Below are 24,849 nucleotides of genomic sequence, written 5' to 3'. Positions count from 1 at the left end.
AGGGGATTGGACTAGATGAGCCTTTGTGTACCTTCCAACTGTACAGTTCTTTGATTCTATGTCTTATCCCCCTCCTGAATTTGTCAAATTCCCTTTTAAATCACTCTCAATTTACGCCCATCACCGTATCTTGTGGAAGCAAATCCCAAATTAATTTTAGAGATTGTAATGCAACATTACCAATACTACAACTCCCCTTAAAATTTCTTTTTCTTCGTTAAGAAAATTGCTTAGCCCTAGTGAATATAAGTAGGCCTGAAGTGCTTTGAAGGGGCCGTGACTCACCATGATAATGATAAGGTAAGAGTGCAAGAACCTCTTCAATCCTCCTTGCCTTCAGCCAGTAATGTAGCAGCAGCAGCTGTTCTTAGCTTCAGCTTGTCAGTCAGTTTGTTTATCCTGCTTATGACCCCATTTCTTGATTCCTACCCCCAATTACTTGTACAGTGGTACCTCGGGTTAAGAACTTAATTCATTCCGGAGGTCCGTTCTTAACCTGAGGTACCATTTTAGCTAATGGGGCCTCCCGCTGCTGCCACCGCACCACCACCACACAATTTCTGTTCTCACCCTGAAGCAAAGTTTTTAACCTGAGGTATTATTTATGGGTTAGTGGAGTCTGTCTTCTGAAGCGTCTGTAACCTGAAGCGTCTGTAATCCGAGGTACCACTGTATATGCTTTATAATACAGTATATGATGTGTGTTGTATAAATGACATGCTGTAGAAAATGCAATAGTTTGGCCTAGGGGTGGACTTTGTAATACAGTGGTATCTCGGGTTACAAACACTTTGGGTTACAGACTCCGCTAACCCGGAAGTAGTACCTCAGGTTAAGAACTTTACCTCAGGATGAGAACAGAAATCACGTGTTGGTGGTGCAGTGGCAGCAGGAGGCCCCATTAGCTAAAGTGGTACCTCAGGTTAAGAACAGTTTAAAGGTTAAGAATGGACCTTCAGAATGAATTAAGTTTGTAACCAGAGGTACCATTGTATGGCACCATGAGTAAAAAAATTAATTTGGTGCCCCTCCAGACCTCTATATAAATATAGGCTTGTTGTTGTTGTTGTTGTTGTTGTTGTTGTTGTTGTTGTTGTTGTTGTTGTTGTTTTGTGCCCCCTTGGCTCAGCACTCTGTGCAGTGGAGCACTGCCCTAAATCCAGTCTTGAGTTTGGCCTATTAAGAACTTGAATTAATTGAACCTAGAGCTATGGGTCCTTATCTGACCTTAAGAGAGCACAGTTGGTTGAGCTAGTGCTTCAACTTTTGACCCACCCCTGTATTTTCTACAAAAGATGCACTTTTGTTAACTCCAATAATAAGTATAATAAGATTAGAGGTAAACACACAATGTGGCCAGTTCAGAAAAAGAAGCAGATTTCTGTTTTTATAACTCGCTTTCTGATCCATTTTTTATGATTATAATAAACAGATAAATAAGTAAATAAATGACCCATGTGTTCTTGTTTGGATTAATGCAAATGACTACTCACACAGCGTTTTAAAGCAATTCTGTTTCTTTGGGTTTTTTTTAGACAGAGCTCCTAATGATGTCAATCATAAACGACATGCCTAGGGTGACTACATTTCCAAGAGACCAACAAAAGCTGTTTGTTGGGGGGTTGGGGTGCAGAGGAAGTTTGAGAGTAAAATGGAGCTACAAGTCCATGTCCTGTGACAGGGAGAATGTATAAATGTTTAATAAAGTTTGCAGTGGATGAGATCTATTAATAAGCTTGAGTGGCCAGAGGGACAGGTATTGTGTTCGTTACTATAGCATCACCTCGCACAGGATCTGTGTGAGAGAGACGGCGGAAGAAAGCTGGGAGAGAGGATGAGCAAGTTATAGTGTGTTTCAGTCGGGTGCACCAGCTTGAAGCACCAGGTCCAGCGTTTCTGACCTCCAGGTGTAGCCCTTTGTTCTTTAATGATGATCAGCCGCGGAACAACAATAGATGAAAAACAGAGCCACTACAATTCTGCTTGAGCTATTGGCAGTTCTGAGGAGACTCTGCTGAAATTTTCACTCTGACGGATATTTTGGAGTATTAACATTGTGTGGATCATCCGGTCGTCGTACCAGGGATAACAGAAAAAAATAAATAAAGGAAAACACTGAGGCAGGCTACTAAAGTCTGGGGGAAACTGGCGATGACAGCAAACAAAATGTTACATTAAAGGATTTATTTAAGGAAGACAAGATGCCTTTTCAAGTGTTTAACTCATTAAGGGAGAGGTTTTTAAAGCCTGGGAAGGAAGAGGTGAAGAATACTGTGAGTGATTCACTGGGACACTTCCAAAGGTAAAAACTTAATATAAACTTCAAAAATGTAAGCAAATAAAGTTTAGGTTTAAATTTGGAAAGGAAATTTGTAAGCATAATTGAATAAGCAGCGTATGCAAAGAACTGTACCTTAGTAACAAAGTAATGGGATAAAACACACACACACACAACCCCACTATAAAATATGAGCTGCTAAAATATGAAATAATTGCAAAATAGGCCTAGTATTAAGCATTTGAAATATTGTTGATAAAACTTAGACAAAGCTGATTTAATGCTAAATAATATCCAGAAAGAGAACCAAAGGAAAATAAAATATCAATAAAAAAACTGAAATAAAAGAAACATATACTGAAAATAAATGTGAAAATTTCATGTGATTTTATATCTATATATGTATCTAAATTTATATCCATGTCATGTTTTAGAAACATAGAGGTGAAACATAGAGCACAATTCAAAAATTGTAGCTTGTGTAAAACTGAAATTGCAAAAGTGACCATGAATCTGATTAAACTCTTTGATCTTCTGATACATGTAGCTAGATAGTCCAACTTTACTTGATTTTGTCAGTACAGGTGTACTTAAGATCGTAACCAGCATCAATTTAAATGCAAGCTTTTTAGCTTAACTGGATTATGTCTGTTTGTCTATAATATGCTTGGATATGTTAAAAATTGGCAGCCATTTAAAAGTTTACAAGAGAAAAACCATAGGGGTGAAAGTGCAGAAATTCACAATATTCACATTGTTTCAAATACACGAATTTCCTGAGGGGCGGCTGTTTCAGTTTGTCGCAGTAAAAACAACAGAGTGTTGTGCCACTTTAAAGACTAACAAGTTTATCATTAATCTTCCAAAAAATTGAAAGATTCAGACAGTTAGACTTTTCTTTTACCAGCCAAATAATCAATTGATGTATTGTCATGGGGAGCATATCATTTTTGCAAAACAGCACAATTATTTGTTAATAATAAAGATTCTCTTTATGTATTTATTTATGTCATTTCTATGCTATCCCTAAACAATAAAGTCTCTGGGCAGCTTCCAATATTTTACAAAACCACTAACAGGACTCACTTAGTGTGTGTGTGTGTGTGTGTGTGTGTGTGTGCGCGCGCACACACACACACACACACACACACTATAATATACTATTATATTATCATTTATGTAGCTTGCAATGCTATCTAGGTTGCAAACCTGAGATGAAGCATCACTAAAGACAACAGATCTACTTCTGAGGAAGCATGCATTGGTTCATGCTGCTCATATATAATGACTCATTCATACTTTCTGAATGCACAGATATAGGACTTGTAGTTTTCTGTTTCGCCCTTGGTAGCCAACTTGTCTCATATCTTATTTTCTTGTAAACTATTTTAAAAGACCCAAACAACCCACCATCTGTAGATATATAATAAACTCCAGTATCATTTTTGAATTTTATTACATGCAAAGCTTTTTAAAAAAAACTTTTAAGAGATGCCTCTTCTCAGATAATATATTTCTGTGACATGTTAGGGCAGGACAGGTAGAAGAAATTTTCAGAAATAAAATGAAAGATGAAATAAGGAGCATCTGTCACTCAATGCTTTGATCTGGTTAAGGTGTTTGTCTTTTAAAATAAGACCTGTTAAACTATAAAGACATCATAAGCAGTTAAAGATATTAATACAGTATATGCTATTAAATGTGAAAAGTACTAGAGTTCCTAGGATTATTTTGAAGCTTTCCCAGTTTTTCTTCATAAATATTGTTAGGAAGATATGTTATGAGGAAGATATTTTTTCATTGGCCAAGGACATTTGGTCAATATAACTTCATACACCTACAGATTTCCTGCTTTATCATATTACATGTTGACGTCAACAGTGAGCTGAATTTGACAGTTACTGTGCTACCTAAATTAATATATATCTATGAATGATTGACAAAGGTATCTCCGGTAGGTAGGATGAGTAGGTCATACTCTGGCTATTTTGGTACCCTAGCAAAATATTTAAATGGTACTCAGCTCTGCATTGGTTCCTTCATTGCTTTGAAGGTATAAAGTAACTCATTGTATGGTTTTCAAACTTCTGCTCCATTTCCAGTCAGCCAGAAAACCTGTTTTTTGGGTCTCTCTTCAATAACCCTTGCACCAGTAAACCCATCTATTCCATGTACTTTTAAGTCCCAGTAAATTCCTGCTGCTTAGGCCTTCTCATTGTCTCTGCCTCAAACACTGCTCCCTACATTGCATCAAACCCATATATTTTCTTTAATGCTCTAATTTCTGCATAGCAAAACAAGAAGCATCAAAGCAACCTAGAAAGGAAAAGTCACTCCCGTATGCTGCAACAAAACTGGTACCATAAAGTGCTGCTCTAGATAGTCACCTAGGATCAACAAGGCGCAAGACTGGCCCTGCAGAAAATGTTTAATTTGAATTCAATAATAATGAGGCAGATTGTTTTGGTTGACAATTGTGCATTTAATAGTTTGAAATTATTCAAAGAAGTATTGTATTTTATGACTGCATTAGAATCCTTATAGCTCCAATCAGAATTAGCCAACATGGTGCCCTCCAGATGTTTTTGACTGCACTTTCCAATATATCTGATCATTAGCAATGCTAGTTAGTACTGATGAGCATTCAGCAACATCTGGAAGGCAGCATGGTGGCTAGCCCGGGAGGGATCAAACAGAGTCTCCACAGGCAACCAAGAGTGAAGGCAAAGTATACTCAAACCCATCCATGGTGGAGAAAACCCATCAGAAAACAGTAAAAAAGTGAGAGAGAAGTGCATCTTTGGAGAAGATAGGTGCTTAGCGCCAGTGGCGTAACGTGGGTTGTCAGTACCCGGGGCAAGGCAAGTAATTTGCGCCCCCTAACCCGTGGATTTGCGCCCCCTAACCCTAACCCCCAGATGTTGCACCCGGTGCGGCCGCCCCCCCTGCACCCCCCACGCTACGCCACTGCTTAGCACTTGCCATTTGAGTATACCGCATGGGGGGGGAGGCATAAATTAAAAAGGACCCTCCTCATGAGCCCCTGGTAGACAAGAGGGAAGCATCATGTTGTGTATTGGAAGGTGATTAAGATGTCTTGTCCCTTTCCTAGAGCAAGACAACTTTAGCACCATAATTTGGTTTTGTGAGTTAACTCAGATGGGTACATGTTTTACACATTTCTAATTGACGGACAAGAAATCACCATGTTTTCAGCTAGATTGAGTACTGGTCCCTGAATCTGAAAACCACATTCAGGTTACCTCCTGAAAAGTCTCATTTAATGGCATTAGAAAACATGGGTTACTTCTGTATAGAGCTTCCCAAACTGCTATGCCTAGATACAATGCAATGTTGGTATTTTACATGGATTAGATACCATCTTGTCCTTTGCCTCAGGAACAAAATATCTTGGGCCAACCCTGAGAAGGTATGTATACACATGGTCGTGGTGGGTGGTTTGTATACAGTGGGATAAGAGGGAAATATAACACAGAAAGTATGCACAAATACAATTATGTTATTTACAGCAGCCATTCAAAAAGTTGTTGATAAGAACACAACTTGCTGCTCTGGAAATTGTAGGTGGGTGGCTCATTTGATCTGGGAGGGGGTATTCAGCCCCCTCAGAAGCCATTAGGGCCTCCAAAGTCAATGAAGCCATCTTCAGCCCCTTCTGGACTGCATTCCTTCTAAATGTTCAGGTTTGCCATCTAGGGGTGTTATTAGATCTGGCCTTGTCTTTGGAGGTTATGTTGCTTCTCTTCACATCCCTTTTAACTTTTGCATTGTGTCATATTTTTATTATGTCATATTATAAGACTGAAAGCATGTGAGCAAAGTATTTTCTGCTGATGACCTTGTTCCTGGAAGAGGTCATGGAAAGAAGTAAGTGGTTATTTGAAGAAGAGCTTCATGAATTGTTAAACCACTTTGGCAACAAGGTATTGCCCCTGCAAGTCCACAGTTCTTTTTTCCAGAGACATCTCACACCAAACATGCCTCCCAGTTGCAGCTGTGGTGGCAAAGGCATGTCTAGCTCAATAAATGCAAGACCAGTGTAGCAAGATAAGAAAAGTTCTGAATTACTGCAGGAAAGGAGCAAACAGGAGGTGGTAAACATCACTTGAGAGTTCCAGAAAGCTCAAGGTTAGCCCAGATGGCAATCTAAATATCCCTGTCAGTTCTTCTCCTCACTTGACCTAACTGCTATTGCTTACAGAATTAATTATGAGGAGGCAATTATTCCAGTCAAGATGAAGAAGAATGTATCTGAACAGATAAACTGATTTGAACCTAATTAGGAGAAACCCTCTATGGCCAAGAGCACTGTGGTTTGTGACAGATGTTCAGCTATTGCCATGCCAGGCAAACTTTTTCATCTGATTTCTGATGCCAGGTGCATTTGCAATAGAAGTCTATGAGCCTGCATAATGCTGTCAGAATGGTGGCCCCAACATTCTCTTGAAACCATGGGTAATATTCAGTTGGGTTGGTGCAGAAACAAAATGGACTTCTGCTCATGCAACTGGGCTTCTGGTGCAACTTGAAAGCTGCTTTGGAGGGTTGGAGGACACCTCTGGAACAGGTGTGTCAGTGGGGCAGGAAAAGGAGGAACTGCAAGGGAAAGAAGAGAAAGAGGAACTACTGCACAAACTGAAGTCTATCTGTTTATGCACCAACACTATCTATTTCATCAAATCCCTTTGGAAATAAAGCAGGCCAAAAGGTAGTGGCTTTAGTAAGATCCAAAACTAGTATATTTGAAGGTTAGATTGCAGGTCCTCATAACAGAAACAACTAAACGCACAGAACTTGCTGGATTGTGTCTCATTGTTTTAATAGCTGCCTATGCATATATATATATATAGAGAGAGAGAGAGAGAGAGAGAGAGAGAGAGAGAGAGAGAGAGGGACGGACGCGGGTGGCGCTGTGGGTTAAACCACAGAGCCTAGAGCTTGCTGATCAGAAGGTTGGCAGTTCGAATCCCAGTAACGGGGTGAGCTCCTGTTGCTTGGTCCCTGCTCCTGCCAACCTAGCAGTTCAAAAGCACAAAATGCAAGTAGATAAATAGGGAAGGTAAACGGCATTTCTGTGTGCTGCTCTGGTTTCGCCGGAAGTGGCTTAGTCATGCTGGCCACATGACCCGGAAGCTGTACGCCAGCTCCTTCGGCCAATAAAGCGAGATGAGCGCCACAACCCCAGTCGTCTGCGACTGGACCTAATGGTCAGGGGTCCCTTTACCCTTTACCTTTATACACACACACACACACACACACACACACACACACTGCTGTTAGCCCTCTTGAATTTATTAAATGAAATGCAGGAAAGAATGCATGTTTCTTTATTTCAAAGAAATGTTTCAAATAAATTAATACAGACTTAGGTTTTTCTGAGGCATAAAATCTCCTTTGGGAGATCTTTGTAAAAGCAGACCATTTTTTATTTCCAAGGTAGGTTTGCAAAGTCTCTTACACACACTTCCCAAGTTCCCAACCATCAGCTGATTGCCATCCACTTGGGAAATGCTGGGAATCAGCACAGCCTTTGGTCCAAGCCCTGCCTTTACCTGTCTCTCATGTGATGTCACAAATGATATCAGGTGTAGAGCAAGTTGGAATGGCTTGGCCAAAACAGCTGCCCAAGCAAAATGGAGAAGTCTAATTAGGCCTATGGGTTGGATGTTTTTCATCCATAGTTAACATGATGTGTGAATGGGCCTGAGACGAACCTGACAGCTGCCCCAGTATTTCTCTGAAATCTTCAAGGCCTTATGCAAAAACCCCAGCTGCTTTCTTTCACATGTTCCGGTTACAATTAATTGGGAACAGCTAACATGGGAATGTAATTGTAGCAGCTAATCAGCGTATTACTTCAACTACACATCAACAGCTTGTCCTAAGAACATCTTTTTACTTTTACTTTTTTTAACATCTTCAGAAAAATTGATGGAACCAACCAAGAAGAAGATAACATTGAACTGAATGAAGAAGGAAGGCCTGTGCAGGCCGTGAGGAAACCTTTATTTGACTGCTATTGCTGTGGACTTCCCAAACGTTACATCATTGCCATCATGAGTGGCTTGGGGTTTTGCATTTCTTTTGGAATTCGATGCAATCTTGGTGTTGCCATAGTGGAAATGGTTAACAACAGCACAATCTATGTCAATGGAAAGCCAGAGATTGAGGTGAGTAGGGACATATGTTATTTGATACAGAGAAATGTCATCCCCATTTAGCTGGGAAGACCTATGTAAGAGGTCCGTATGCCAGATCAGATGTGTGAAAGATGATAGCTAAGTGCTTTCATTTTTGTATGGGTATTCAGATAGTATAAGGGCTCGTCCATGCTTCTGCTTGTCTTCTACCTAGAAAGCATGGGTAGGAGAGGTTTTGCCTTTGCCTTATGGCTTTCCCCTGGAAAACCCACACTTTAGTCCTAAATAGGAACAAATATGCAATATGCGAAAATACCTGATTACCAATTGTTTTAATTCAGCGCCAAAGAGCTGAATAATAGGTGAGGCTGCTATCCTAGGCACACTTACCTAGAAGTAAGCGCCACTGAACACAGTGGGAGCTACTTCCGAGTAAAGAACTATATGATTGTAATGTAAATATGATAATTATAGGGCCCACAATTATAGGTGGCAGAGATGTGTGTGCTTTGCCAGAGTTGTGGAACAAGCAACCCACTTTAACCAGCTTGCCTATTCAGGTAGATGATCCACCCTTGTTAAAACTTTTAAAATAGCTAAGATTTTGCTTTTGTCTTCTGTCTCCAATCTATGGTTATGGTCAGTAAAATATTTCACATAGTATGCCTCAAATAAACAAAAGCAAATCTTGTTAAATGGCACTTGTGCATTTAATGATATCTTTCTAAATGAAAAAAAACTTTAGAAGGGAAATTATATAGTGGGCCTTATAATATTTGATAATTTAACTGCACCTCGACTAACTGATGAAAAGGTAGTTGCAAAGTGACACAGACAAGGTAATTCTCATAGCTTTTGGCAAAACAAAATTCCACAAATTTTGGTTCAGCGCTCTGCATGATATTGCAACTCCAAAGTGAGTGCAGGCAATCATGTGACAAAATGTATCTTCTAAACACTGGTGTGCAAATTTCATATGTATATGTCTTATTTGTAGAAAGCACAATTCAACTGGGATCCAGAAACAGTAGGACTTATTCATGGCTCATTTTTCTGGGGTTACATTGTAACACAAATTCCAGGAGGCTTCATTGCAAATAAACTTGCAGCTAACAGGTATGATAAGATAATATGATGTAATAAAGTAATTACTACAATTTTATGTGTTATCTAATGCTGTATTTTTTAAAACCAAGTTATATTTCATGAACTCCACATTAGTTTTAGCAACTGGGAACAGTTTGTGAACTTACACAATGGATGTGATGATGATACTATCTGTGACATTAAAAGGCAGAAGTATACTAGTTTCTATTTAATTTTAATGATTGTGTCTAAGATGAAGGTATTCTGCTCCTTGTGTAATAAGCCCTGGATGTCAACTTAATAAAAGGAAAGCCATTTCAGTTGCTCATCTCACTAGAGAACATAATTCTAGATACACAGTGATCTAGAAAGGGTCTACATTTTCCTACAGTTAATCTTATCAAAATAAAAAGATACAAACTCATCCACAGAGGGGTAGAATGACTTGGGAGCTGTATTTATGTACGACCATTTGTGGAGCAGAGTTGTACTGTGTTGTACTGTATATCTGTAATCAGATTACCACTGTCCAGCACTCAATTTTGGCCATTGCTCAGGATGAACCGTGAACCCTGTAAGGCTAGATACTGGCTGTTGGAATATCTTATGACCAAGATATGTAGTTGGCACTGAATCACCTTTGCCACTTTGCCAACCTGCTGTCTTCCAGATGTTTTGGACTACAATCCCCATCCACCTGCACTGGCTAGTGATAATGGGAGTTGTAGTCCAAAACTACAAGTGGTTGGCAAAAGCTAATCTATCCTATGTACGCATTGAACAAAGCACAACTTAACAGTAGCAGTTGGCAAGGATGTCAATGCCTGTCATAGGCAGCGCCTTTGCAGCTTATTGGGAGGGTGAGGTGGCAGTGAGGTTGTCATGGTTCAAACACACCAGCAGAGCCAATCCAGCCAGTGCCTATGCACTGTGATGACCTTATCCTCCAGCCGTACCCCTGGTAAGCCTTAGCAACAGGAGATCAGGCAAGCGCTGCTGGCCACCAAGTATTGCAACTCAAAAATAATATTCTGAGAACAACTTGGCTTCAGGTTAAAAACCTTTTTTTGTCTTATGGGAATTGCAAAAGGTTAAGAATCTATTTCAAATCATAGTTTAGTATACATTCTACAAGGCAATCAATTGTCTGGTATTTGGTAATAAAAGGACGAGGAATGTGACACACGTGAATATTGTCTTTCAAGAACAGAGTCTTGTTGATCAACATCATACATAATTTAAGAACAGATTTCATGCTGGCAACTTCTCATCATTTCTGGATTGTCGAAAGCCACCTCATGAACAAGTTAAAAGCTGCTTTTTAGGATGATTCCCCACACTATTTGATTCCTACATGGAAGGCATTTTGATGTAGGAATTAATATGTAAACTGTGTGAAGATGGTTAAGTGCAATTTCAGTGGGTCTACTCTGAATAAAACTTGAATGTCACTCATTGTGTTTTCTTCTGTATGTACAAGGAAGATATGGCCAAATAAAATCCAATCCAAAATAATTGCAATAATAGCCTTTTTTGTATTTAATATTCCAAAACTTAACAGTAATAATTTTGTACAGAAAATAAATTGCCTTCTACAGCCTTTCACAAGCCATAACTAAATAAATTAATTTAATCCTGCTGAAAACTCCGTATTCAGTGAGTAATAGTTAAAAAGATAATAGATGTTGAAACATCTTTTGTCAATGAGTTGTTGTAATCTTATTCCTTAAGAATGATAATTGCATTTTATGCAATATTGCTTTTGAAAAGAACATCAGTGTGGCTTGCTGACACCTCACATCACTAAAGCACATGCCCAGTTTCCTGTGGATTTGCAGATAGTTCGTTTTTTGTGAGATTATGGTTTTTGCACTCATTTTAAGAAACCAGGAAGCTGCCATCTTAGGTCAGACTCTTTGTCCATTTATCCTAGCATCTTCTACTGACTGGCTGACAGTGGGGTCTCTGGTACTTTAGACATACGCCTTTCCTGTCACCTGCTAACCCATCCTTGAGATTTTCTGAGATTTAAACTTGAATATTCAGCATGCAGATCAGCCCCCATGTACTTTATTGCTGAGACACAGTGAAGAGCCATCTACAAAGTCTTCCGAAGAGCTTGACATGTTCAGGTTTTAGAACAAGATTACTTAATTCTGAAGTTTGCCAGATTAATATGTTGAACTAATCACAAAATTTTACCCACCTTAAGAATGTGGATCAATGCAAGACGAGTCTTATTCAAATGCAAGTCAAGTAACTCAGATGTGTCCATGTAAAAAATTGGCAAAGTCATCCAGGGCCACTGTTTCTGAACATCAGGTCTAAAAGAGGAGAATTTTCCCAGAAAGCTTATGAACATAATTCACATATTATAGAATTGTGTTGATATAAATCAAATGATAATTTATGGGCAGGATCTTCACCCAGACACAGAGAAATCACAAAAGGCTGACTGTAATCACCCTTCTTTTAGTTGCTGATGGATGACATGGTTTAGCTATGCACCTCTTAAGACTTTATATCATTAACAGCTGTTTAGATTGTTATATATGTACAATATGAAGTATTATCTCTCTATAAGGTAATATGGGGAAAATATTGTTCTTTCTTTACAGGGTATTTGGAGCAGCTATTTTCCTAACTTCCATGCTAAATATGTTCATTCCTGCAGCTGCCAGAGTACATTATGGTTGTGTTTTGTTTGTAAGAATTTTGCAAGGTCTTGTGGAGGTAGGTATCCAATATATTTGTCTAAGATATTTCTTAAGAACATATGAAGAGCCAAGATAGATCAGGCCAAAGGCTCATCTCATTCAGTATCTTAATCTCACAGTGGCCAACCAAATGCCTAGGAGAAGCCTACAACCAGGGCGTGAGGACAACAACCCTTGCCTCACATGTTTCCTAGCAACTGGTACTCAGAGGCATAGTGTCTGCCATACTGAAGATGGCACACAGCCGTAATGACTAGTAGCCACTGATAGGCTTATCAATGAATTTATCCAGCCCTCCCTTGGAAGCCCTTTTAAGATTGGTGGCCATTGTTATCATATGGCAGCAAATTTCATAGTGTAACCATGCTCTGTGTGAAACATATGACAAAAATACTTTCTTTTGTCTTTGCTGAATCTTCCAATACTCAGCTTCATTAGATGTCCCAACTTCTAGTATAGGAGAGGGAGAAAAACCTTTCTCTAAACACACTTATATGTCATGCACCATTTTGTACACCTTTATCATGCCCCGCTCACCCCCCCCCAATTAAGAAGCCCCCAATCTTGTGACCTTTTCTCACAGGCGAGTTGCCCCAGCCCCTGCATCATTTTGCTTACCCTTTTCAGGTATAGCAAACAGAACTGGATGCAGCGTTCCAAATACAGTCACATCAGAGATTTGTATGAGGTCACACTGAACGTTAACTGATTTAGAATGGTTCACAATAGTTTTTAAAGTTTCTGTATGGTAGGTTGTACTGTGCAATCCTCTACATGTTTACTTATAAGTAAGTCCCAGTTGAGCACAGTGCAGCTTGTTCCTTACAAAGGGTGTTTTGGGTTGAATTAGTACTTGACACCAATGTGGTGTAATCATTATATAGCAGACGTTCAAGATTACCACAAGTGGGCACTATTTCAAAGTCCTGTTAGCTGCTGGAATACTGAGGGAATATTAATTTTGTGGTGACACCTACCTTGCGAAAATGGTTATATGAGAACCAAACTATATTTGCTGTTCAGTGCCACACTATGCACAAAACTTTAACAGTACTCAAACATAGCTATCCAGTGAAACCTGCACTTCTTTGAATTTTAGGTGGTTAAACTGAGGATGTTCCCCACTCCACCAAACCCAGGGCTGGATTAAGACCTTTAGAGGTTCTAAACACTTAAAAGATTTTGGTGCCCCCCCATACATATATCTAATTCAAAATATAACCAATAATAAACCATAAAATAACATTTTATTTTTCAAAATGAAACAAAACCTACAGTAAAATGGAAAATGTTTGTTTTTTGTATACTTCCACTTTATACCTGAAAAAATTATCCTACTTATCTAATGGCAAATGAGATTCTCAAAACTAATGTTATGTAACACATCTGCTTCTATACTTAGTTGAGATAAGGCATCCAGCCTGCCATGTGGCATAGTTGTCCTGTTGGGATTATTAATATACTTCAAATGAGAAAATGAACACTCAGCTGAGCAATTTGTGATAGTTAATGTTAAAAATCTGGCAATGGAAAATTTATGTGGTTTCCCCCTTTCCCTTGATGCCCTAAGCATGTGCTTGTTTTGCTTAATGGTAATCCAGCCCTGGCCAAACCTCTTAATTCTGCTTAATTTGTAGTGTGGATTCCCCTGCTTACTAAGATGCAAGTCCTTTTGTGTGAAGTCGGGCTTATTTTCTTGTGTATGCATAGAATTACAGTCGTACCTTGGATCATTTTCCCACACCCAAATGCCCTGGAACTTGGACGTTTGGCTCTTGAACGCTGCAAACCCAGAAGTGATTGTTCCGGTTTGCGAACGTTCTTTTGGAAGCCAAACGTCTGACAGGGCTTCCGCTGCTTCTGATTGGCTGCAGGATTCTTGCAGCCAATCACAAGCCATAATTTGGTTTTCGAAGATTTTGGAATCAAACAGACTTCCAGAACGGATTCCATTCGACTTTCAAGGTACAACTGTACTGCTGTAAAAGAAAAAATAAATAAATAGTTAGTTGAAGAGGATAAATACTGTGTATACAAGTGATGGGATTAAATTGAAATTGAATGCTTTTTATCTGATACGTTTACCAGGGGGTGACCTACCCAGCGTGTCATGGAATGTGGAGTAAATGGGCACCTCCACTTGAAAGAAGTAGACTAGCAACCACATCTTTCTGTGGTAAGTTTTCATATATATTTTTGAGAAAAAGTTTGTGTGTACTGTGACTTTAAAGAAAACATAACATTAATTATAAATAATAGGGTCTCAGGTCACTCCTCATTTGAGGGCTTCTGACTGTTTCCATTTCAGGGGTTGAAAGGCATAATCTAGTTCCCTGGATCTCTTAATATCCCAAGAATGCACAACCTGTCATCAGTTTCTTTCAAAATGGAGTCAAGGGTAAAAGTATTATCTGCCATATCTCATTCAAGGGGAATTGTTCCCATTCCCCCTTTCAATTGTGAAAAAAAATAGAAGTATATCTTAGTTCTTCTCTCTCCATTTAAATTCCTCTAATTTTTTACCTTTCCACATTTATTTGCTAATTCAGATTTTTGCTGGCCTGTTTACCACTCACCCACATACTTAATTTTCAGACTAAAAAAATTCCTTCCAGTAGCACCTTAAAGACCAACTAAGTTGGTTCTTGGTATGAGCTTTCGTGTGCATGCACACTTCTTCAGATACACAGACGTTATTAATTTTCAGACATTATTTTTCTGCTCTGTCTTTTTCTAGTGGCTCCCCATTTGTGCTCTCCCCAGCGAGGGTCACCTGGCAACTTCATTACGTAGCTTTAACTGCTAGGCAAAATAAATAAATAAATCATCTTCTTCCAGACCTCAGGCTAATTAAACAATTAAACAAATTAATTAAATTTTGCCTTTTAAACAGTATTATTATTACTTTGTTGCTGTGTATTTATGTTGTTATGTATTTTCTGCTCTTACATTGTAAACCACCCTGTGAGCCTCAGATGAAGGGTGGTATAGAAATTTCATAGATAATATTCTGTCTCTAAGCTCTGGTCTTCTCACTTATACCTCTCTCTGTCTCTTTTGGCATCATCCTGCTAGAATAATTCATTCCCCCCCAGTGTCTGAACTGCTTCCTTCTTTTAAGTTCCAGTTTGTTTGCATACAGTGTGAATATTTGACTGAGTGTGCAGCTATAGTAAGCTAAAATCTATTTCTTTCATTAGGCAACTTGCCGTGTTTGATTTAGTTAATGCTTTAAAAAAGTGGTTGGAAAATACCTTTTAGGTTATACTACACACATCAAGCATGAATAATCACAAGTTAAACAAGTTTGGTAATGAATTATTCCAAGGGTAGCTCCTAGTGAGGTGTTCTCAACATGCCCAACAGTGGTTCATATGTAGGTTAACTCTTCATTAACAAAGTATGAAGCAATGTCAATTGAGGAAAAGAAGAACACCTGAGTCTGTTCATCCCTTGGAATAATTCATTAGCAACACTAGTAAAGGCCAAACTAGAATTTCATGGCTTGTCTATATGAGTTCTCAATATGATTGAAATAACATGTATTTTTTTTAACCATTCATCACTGGCATCTTATAATCACAAAGTCTATTAAATCATACTCCTTAGAATTGTTTTTTTCCCTAACTTCTTATATTTTACAGTACATTTAGAAACATTTCCCCAAAGGGCTTCTGTCCCTTTAAGACCTCTCAGGATGACATTCCACAAGTGTAAGTTCTCTTCCCATAGTGCTACAGCAATGAGCTGTACCTCCTGAATGCTGCTAACCTTCTTAAAGGGACAGAATCTTTTGTTCCTGTTACGTCAGTCATGGCCAAACTTGGCCCTCCAGCTGTTTTGGGACTACAGTTCCCATCATCCCTGACCAATGGTCCTGTTAGCTAGGCATGATGGGAGTTGTAGTCCCAAAACAGCTGGAGGGCCAAGTTTGGCCATCACTGTGATTATATGCACTGGCATGCACTGTTTAGGACGATTGTAAGTCTCTCCTTTTGTCTACTGGCTATGGTACAGTTTTTCAGCAGAAGACCCTGCTGCTGTAAGCTACCTGAATTAATAAATGATAATGAGTTGGAGGTGTTAGAACACAATTATTGACCTATATACACATGCCTTTTATCTGCAGGCTCCTATGCGGGGGCTGTGGTTGCTATGCCACTAGCTGGCGTATTGGTGCAGTACATAGGATGGTCATCTGTCTTTTATATATATGGTAAGTTGACTAGTGGCAAAAATGAATGCAATTAAAACTGTACAATAAAGTTCTAAACTATTTTAAATATAGCAGCACTCCAGACTTTTTTTGGCTACTTTTTCTTTTTTTTAAAGGGTGGGGTTATTAGTTTAGCTTTATGCTGCATGGACTTTGAAGACACTCGAACTCAGGACGCAAGGGAGAAACGTGCTAAGAGGAAGGCACGCTTGGCAAATCCACACCGTGATCAACTCCTGCCTGGAAACCAATGTCCCCACTGTGGAAGGACGTGTGGATCCAGAATTGGCCCCCACAGTCACTTACGGACTCATTGTTAAAACTGTGTTTATGGAAGACAATCTTACTCGGCTACGAGTGATCGCCAAAGAAGAAGATGATTATTGAAATAATATTGCTAGATGCCTTGACTCTTACATATTGTGCTCAACATGAAGTTGACCATTTCATGTTTCCTTGAATTCCTCTGCAGGAATGTTTGGGATTATCTGGTACATGTTCTGGCTGTTGCACGCCTATGAAAGTCCAGCTGTTCACCCAACAATAACCACCGAGGAAAGAACTTACATAGAAACAAGTATAGGAGGAGCCAATCTTGTCAGTGCCAGTGTAAGTTAAAATACTGTGGTATTCATTTCATTTTTTGTTACATTTTCATCCCACCATTCCTCCAAGGAGCTCAAGGTTGCGTACCTGGTTCTTCTCCTCTCCATTTTTATCCTCTCAACAATCCTGTAAGGTAGGTTGGGTTGAGAGACTGTGACTGGCCTAAAGTCACTCTGTGAGTTTTATGACTGAGTTGGGGATCTGAACCCGTATCCTAGTCCAACACTAGTGCACCTCTGCCATGCTGGCTGTAGTGCACCTTGTCATTTCTTAGCTGCTTAGTCTTGGCAGATGATTCGTTCTTCAAAACTACTGTACAAACATTTTACAACCCTACCTCATAATTTTGTATACAATTTCCCTGGTCATTGTTGCAAGTTCTAATGTCAGATTAACACCCCGCTCCTAAACTTTTATGGCCATGTGTCTTCACTGATATCATTGTAATGTCCCTATATCACTGATGTTGTGTCATATTTTATGCTGATATAGCTGATAATATACCCAGCTTGAAGCTTTTAGTGGTTCCCCCACCCCAAAATGAGTAATTCCAATTTTTTAAGCTATGTTTTCTTATAGAACCATAGTGCTACAAATGAAAAAAAAAAACTTTACAATAATGTATGATTTTGCTGTTTTCTGGTGTGTGTACAAAGGGACTCTAAGAATGCTTAGAAGTGTGGCATCACTTATTGTCAGCCTTCCAGTTTCTGGGCTCTGGCAATGCAAACACATCAAAAGCGGGTTTGGATAACACAAGTTCTGTAAATGTAATAGACCGGAGTACTTTCTCCGTATTTTAGTTTCAAAGCTTTTAGCATACAGTGGCTGACTATTCCTCATTTTTCTCAGAACATGAAGGTCTGAAAACTTTTTTTTTAATTGAATATCTTAGTATTAAGTATTACATGAGTATGTAAGTCTTACATTACTTATGAAAACCATGGCATAGTGTTTGCATTCTATTGCTGATGTTTTTCAATAAGGTTAAAGATGTAGTCCTAAATACACATACTAGTAAATGAGCCCCACCAGAATTGGCTCGCCCAGTAGGGCAGAACCACAGCAGTCATCTCCCCATAATAGCAGCAAGGTTGTGTTGCCCGGATGCACCAGTGGAACCAATACTGCATTCCTGCCAGTTCATTGGTGTAGCTCCCAGGTTGCCCATCCCCCTAGTAAGTGGCACTGATGCTGCTACTGGGAGACTATTGTTGTGGCTGTGCTCCACAAGGTGAACTACTACTGAGCCACAATGCACAGTGGAACTTTTTTAGTGAGTAAACACACATTAGGATTGTGTGGTACAATTGATATTAGAGGGGACATTCTTATCAATATAGTTATATAACAGGTGTAACTGCTGCCACACTGCAGATGATTCTTCAAATTGGACATTCTCTCTTCTAGAGATTTAGTACGCCATGGAAACAGTTTTTCACTTCAATGCCGGTTTATGCAATCATTGTGGCAAACTTTTGCAGAAGCTGGACTTTCTACTTACTGCTGATAAGTCAGCCTGCTTACTTTGAAGAGGTCTTTGGATTTGCAATAAGTAAGGTATGTGAATGAATTCAAGGTCTGGTGGGTTTTTTTAGGACTCTGATGATAAAAATGTGAGAGAGGAAAATATAAATCCCTGTGACCCACATGTGTGGGGTAAATAACAAAAGAATCTGCTGGGTGCCTGGATTCAGAACATGGGGCATAACACACTCTCCAACAGTAGTGAGCCACCAGTAGCAGAGTTTAAACACACGAAAGTCAAGCAGCAGTGTAGTGTTAGGAATATAGGTAGTTAGACTCTTTTATCCCATTTAGTTGCATACAGTGGTTGCCCCTTTCTACCCTTCTTGCAACGAACTGCTAAGGCCACACACTGCTAAGTAAGTTAAAAATGCTTTACTTACAAAGGTCAGATTTATGGATTTATCCAAGCAGCAGCAAGAAGAACACAGGCAGAATACTCTTGAGTAGAATAAACAGAAAGATAGCTTCAAGCATGTGCTTTAAGTGCTTAGGCACACCTTTCTTGCTCAGTTACATGGCGTAGAGAAAGAAAGATCAGGAAGAGAAAGCTTCACTTCATCCCTCATCAGAGAAGATGGAGCTAGCTTTATGCATGCTAGTTTGAAAAATCAGTAAGGTTGAGGATCCTCAGAAGTAGCCATGTTGGATTTCTCCATTTGTATCATTGTTTCATAATCTGGTAACTTATATCTCAGTAGAGACTCAGTAGAGTCCCAGCCAGGTACTGATTATATCCATCCATTCAAACTCAGCTTTAGCATGAAGTGCTCCCAGATCATTCACTGCACTGGTTTGATTGGATAAAGCAGACAAAACATGGGCACCATTGCATTCATATACATACAGTACACTTCCACAGAATTGTGTGTATTTACTTTCAGGTTGGCCTTTTGTCTGCTGTTCCACATATGGTCATGACCATTATTGTGCCTATTGGAGGGCAGCTGGCTGACCTTTTACGCAGCAGAAGAATTTTAAGCACAACTGCAGTAAGAAAAATAATGAACTGTGGAGGTATGGTTACATTTTATAGATAAAATGTTTGAATTATATGTTACTACCTAATGTAGAAATGTATGGTGTGCAGCTTATTGTGTGTAATTGTAGATCAGCTTTGGCACTTGCCAGTGCCAGTGTCTTGGAACAGATGAACTGGGTATTACTGCATGGGCCACATGGATGGGCATTTCCTGTTAAAGAACACTAGCCTTTCAGCGGCTTTCTTGGTTGCTGATAGTGGATTGGAGAATGGGATTCATTTACCCAACAAATTTACCACTATTAACTTTCTTTCTGGTGTTGCTTTATGCAACCCAGTTATGCAGAAAGAAAGTTAATAGTGGTAAATTTGTTGGGTAAATGAATATGTGAGATGTCAGTCTTGGTACCTACACCTTTTAGTAATTGATTGGACTGTTGCAATAGTGAAACAGGATCACGTCACTCTTCCAGAGGCTTGCTTCATACATCACAATAAGTAAAAGTTTAAAACACATTGTTGTTTAACATGAGCAAGCAGGGTTTGGTGCACACCACGCAAAAGTGTACCTCGTTCATTCCTGCCATGCCACAGATGCAACAAGTCAGAGTCATCTGAGCCCAGGCTTGGTTACTGCAAATGGTTTGAACAATCTTTAATTACCATCGATTGTTTATTATGAGGAAACAAACTACAAGCCCTCATGCAGATGACACAGCAAATCAGACTCTGCAATGCAGTGACAGAAGGAGCAGTGGAGGAGCATTTGAGCTGCATGCAAACTGGCCAGTGTCAGTCAAGATATGTTATTGGGGTGAAATACAAAATCATTACCTATACTTGCCCAGCATATTACTCTCTTTCAGGACCATATTTGCAAAGACATATGGGGCATTTCTATGGAAAATATCAATGAGAAGACTCAGATAAAAGCTTTCTTAAGATGCTCTTTTAAAGAGTATGGAATGTTGGGGCAAGGGGGAGGCTTGGCTGAAGGATATATTGCATAAAATCTAAACCAAAATGGGAGAAAAGAATGGGAAAGGGGAAGTTTGTGAAGAGGGGGAAAGAGCTGATAAATACATAGGTAAGTGCTAATGGTACGAATAAAAGGTGTGATTTTTCATAGAGTTACATAATATACTGGGACATGGGTGGCGCTGTGGGTTAAACCACAGAGCCTAGGACTTGCCGATCAGAAGGTCGGTGGTTTGAATCCCCGTGACGGGGTGAGCTCCCATTGCTCGGTCCCGGCTCCTGCCAACCTAGCAGTTTGAAAGCACGGCAAAGTGCAAGTAGATAAATAGGTACTGCTCTGGCGGGAAGGTAAACAGTGTTTATGTGCGCTGCTCTGGTTCGCCAGGCTTAGTCATGCTGGCCACATGACCCGAAAGCTGTACGCCGGCTCCCTCGGCTAATAAAGCAAGATGAGCGCCGCAACCCCAGAGTCAGCCAAGACTGGACCTAATGGTCAGGGGTCCCTTTACCTTTTTACATAGTATACTGTGAGTTTAGCAACAGAGAAGAGGGATCACAGTGAACAAATAACTCTTATTCAGTAGGAGTATGGGAACAGAATGTAATATACCACATTTATCAGTGAATTGCTTTCCTCCTCTGTGTTATTTTCTGCAGGTTTTGGAATGGAGGCTACTTTACTTTTGGTAGTTGGCTTCTCTCACACAAGAGGTGTTGCAATCTCTTTCTTGGTTTTAGCAGTAGGCTTCAGTGGATTTGCTATTTCAGGTAAAATGAAAAATATTTTTGGTCTGCTCAAGGCATTTTCTCTATGACTGAAGAGAGTAGCCCTGCATTGTTGACTAATTTTCTATGTTACAGGATTTAATGTCAACCATTTAGATATTGCGCCCCGGTATGCCAGCATCCTAATGGGCATCTCTAATGGAGTGGGGACACTGTCAGGAATGGTGTGCCCCCTCATCGTTGGTGCAATGACTAAACACAAGGTAAGATGTTTAGATTGTTTTCCCTGGAAATATGTTCAAATGCATTGCAGTCAATTATCACTATAAAGGATTGATACCCTTGCCTACTCCAAACCATCCCCAGTCATTTTGAAAAATCTTATTGACATGTTTAAGGGCTGAGCCTTCACTTCAGTAGGTGTAATTTAGCATTAGTGAATACTTGACGTGCTGGTTGTTGAAAAAGGCTGAATAAAGGAAATATGATTTTCTCTGATTTTTACTCATGTGTTCTCTTAAAATAGCCCAAGAGTAATATGGAAAATTCTATGAACTTTCCTGCGTTAAACCTGTGATAAAAGGTTACAACAGGACATGTCAAAAAAGACTTGACTTCCATGGGATCAGGCCCAGCTGCTGAGGTCCACACACCCCAGCAAAGGACTGATATCTATGCTCCCATTTCTCACCCTGCATGGGCCTGGTACTGCTAGGAGCAGGGCCAGTTGGTTGCCATGTTATATAGTGGTACTTCGGGTTACAAACACTTTGGGTTGCAAACACTTCAGGTTACAGACTCTGCTAACGCAGAAGTAATATTTCAGGTTAAGAACTTTACCTCAGGATGAGAACAGAAATTGCATGGTGGAGGCACGGTGGCAGCAGGAGGCCCCATTAGCTAAAGTACCTCTGGTTAAGAACGGTTTCAGATTAAGAACGGACCTCCGGAACGAATTAAGTTCGTATTTCCCAATAAGGACACCAGGTGTTGAATTTTGGAGCATATCACATGATAACTGCCCAAGCAACCACTCAGCTCACATTCCAACAGTCCCAGGGACACCAGGAATTCTGGTCCAGGGAAGGAGTGAGTCACTTATGGCCACAGAATTGCCACAATGCTAAGAAGGCCTATACTAGCACTCTGGGGACTTCTCACGAGTCCTGTGCTGAAAGCCCCACTCAAATCTAATGCTGGACCTGCACCAAATGCTTCTCTGCCATTATAGCAATCCATATTTCTGTGAAATAAAGCATGTTCTGCTATGTATTTTGGTAATCCATAGAATCAGAAAAAAATCATTCTTTCAAAATTCAGGTTAGAAAATAGAATGGATAACAGTCACTTCATTTCTCTAACTTCTGGCTTTATTTTGGATTCTTACAACCTGTTCCGAGTAACTTGTCCTATATCATTCCTCCAGACCCGCGAAGAATGGCAAAATGTCTTCCTAATAGCTGCCCTAGTTCACTATAGTGGAGTGATATTTTATGCCATCTTTGCTTCTGGTGAGAAGCAGGAATGGGCTGACCCAGAAAGCTTGAATGAAGAGAAATGTGGAATAATTGACCAAGATGAACTGGCTGAAGAGACTGATCTGAGCAATGAAACCTTTGTTAGCCCGAAGAAAACATATGGTGCTACTGTTCAAGATGACGAATGGCGAAGGAAAGCATTGCAAAAGCAAAAGGGAGTGGTGCAAGATGCAGAAGAAGAGACTTCGTGTCAGTATGAAAATGGGACTTATCAAGATTCATCATAAATCTAACTGTGTATGATTTGTGTGATCGTTACAATCGCTGTACGAAACAAAGCAGTATCTATATTTATTTGGTTGGGTTCTTTTTGTAGATAATCATGCCAAATGGCTAGATGTAAGATATTGTCATTTTCAACTTGTAGTACAGCAAAACTGGGTTCCCAGAAGTCCCTGTGGTAAACTTACGGATTTAGATCTCTGTGTAAAGGTCACAGTCCTTTACATCACATGAATTTTCACTAAAGGCAACAAAGTACTGGATGTACCATGTCACCCTTTAGTAATATAATTATGTTATTGGCTCTTAACACCATGACTACCCAGTCCTTTAGCAGATTCCGCCCCCACCCCCACCGCCGCTCTGTTCATCCCTTTCCGTATGCAACAGAAAATGTATTATGGCAGAGGAGAAAATGAAATGTTTAACCAAAGACTAAATCATTGACAACGAAGGAAATTTGTTAGAGACCATTTTGGGAAACCCACTGGAGAGCTTCTTTTACTTCTCAATTTTTAATTGCTGGCAGAGATAACATATGGATCCCCAAGACTGGGATTTATTTATTTTTTAGCCTCTCCAAAATGTATATGTGTGTTATAAATGTTGATGTGTATTATATAATTGATCCTCAGCAAAGGATGTACAAGTTTGCTTGTTTATTAAAATGGTAATACCCCATTTTTCTATTTAAAAAAATGTCTCCAAGAGAGCTGGAAATATGAAATCGGATAAAATGATGCTTAAAACGCAACTAAAGAATAAACAGGAAACAATACAACAGAACGAACAATATTTTCAATAACAGTCATTCCAAGCAATACTAAAACCCTGTTCAATTCAAAAGCCCTCTGGAATAAGTCAGGATCTTACTGCATAGTGCAATTCAGAAGGGAGCAATGATGGGCCAGGCAGGTGCCATGACTGAAAAGGTCCTGCTGTGTACCCCCCCCCCCCACTTCAGATGGTGAATGAATATATATCAGTTCTTCATATCGGCAGAGGAAGTCCTTAACAGTCTGGGACCAGATTATCTTTAGGTTCATAAGGGCCAGCAATTGGCTCTACAAGGTGGAAAGGAAATAGGCAGTTTGGGAGCCGAATGCTGTTCTTTGCTTCTGAAATCTGCTGTTATATACTTGTTTGTAAACTAAAGGCCCAGGCTAATGGAAACTTGGAGTGGGGGCAGGGAACCCACTGAAATCCTTTTGTGCAATTCTTTTGTGCAAGAGAACAGTTGTCCTCTTTAACTCTTATTTATTTCAGTGTAGTTTGCATAGATGATGTTCGCTTTAGGCTGGGTCCTATGTATGTTATGCAATGTATTTTGAGGAAGCAAACATGTATTATTTAAAAGGGGAACTGCTGGTTATTAAAGTTATTACAATAATATTTTTACACCAAGTAGTATGTTTGATATTACTGAAAGGCCTAAATCTTTTCCCACCAACTCTGACAACCACATGGCAAGCATGCTGTATCACTTTCAAATCGCTACTGGCTTGTCCGTGTTTTCTGATTGAAGAATTTCAGTAAATGATGGATTCATTTGTTTTCATGTTATCACTCTCTCAGTAAAATTCAAGTGAAACCATTTTGTCACATTGTGATTCTTATTGACTCTGTCACGTTGTGCAACTGTGACATTTTAACAGAAATAGATAAAATGCTGCTACAATTCCTTCAAGGTTCTTAGTGGGAGGCAGAAAATAGTCAAATTGAGGGTGATTAAATCTGCCTATAACTTTAAATGTTGTTACATATATAGAGTTATAAATTAATAAAAATGGTAGAATTTAGATAACATTTGGA

At 39.5% G+C, this 24,849-nt stretch overlaps 1 protein-coding gene across 1 annotated transcript; it reads left to right on the top strand.

Annotated features, from left to right (window-relative positions):
* Positions 1 to 1,626: 1,626 nt before the first annotated feature.
* Positions 1,627 to 24,540, top strand: SLC17A8 (solute carrier family 17 member 8). Its single transcript, XM_083462138.1, has 12 exons — positions 1,627 to 2,302; positions 8,223 to 8,469; positions 9,437 to 9,555; positions 12,144 to 12,258; positions 14,331 to 14,418; positions 16,372 to 16,458; positions 16,931 to 17,067; positions 18,475 to 18,624; positions 19,476 to 19,608; positions 21,209 to 21,319; positions 21,413 to 21,540; positions 22,704 to 24,540. The coding sequence occupies exons 1-12, from the start codon at positions 2,202 to 2,204 to the stop codon at positions 23,040 to 23,042; spliced, it is 1,755 nt and encodes a 584-aa protein (XP_083318264.1). The 5' UTR covers positions 1,627 to 2,201; the 3' UTR covers positions 23,043 to 24,540.
* Positions 24,541 to 24,849: the final 309 nt, after the last annotated feature.

This window comes from Podarcis liolepis (genome assembly GCF_965112155.1).
Source record: "Podarcis liolepis genome assembly, chromosome: 10".
NCBI lineage: Eukaryota > Metazoa > Chordata > Lepidosauria > Squamata > Lacertidae > Podarcis > Podarcis liolepis.
This window is presented reverse-complemented; position numbering and strand designations above follow the sequence as displayed.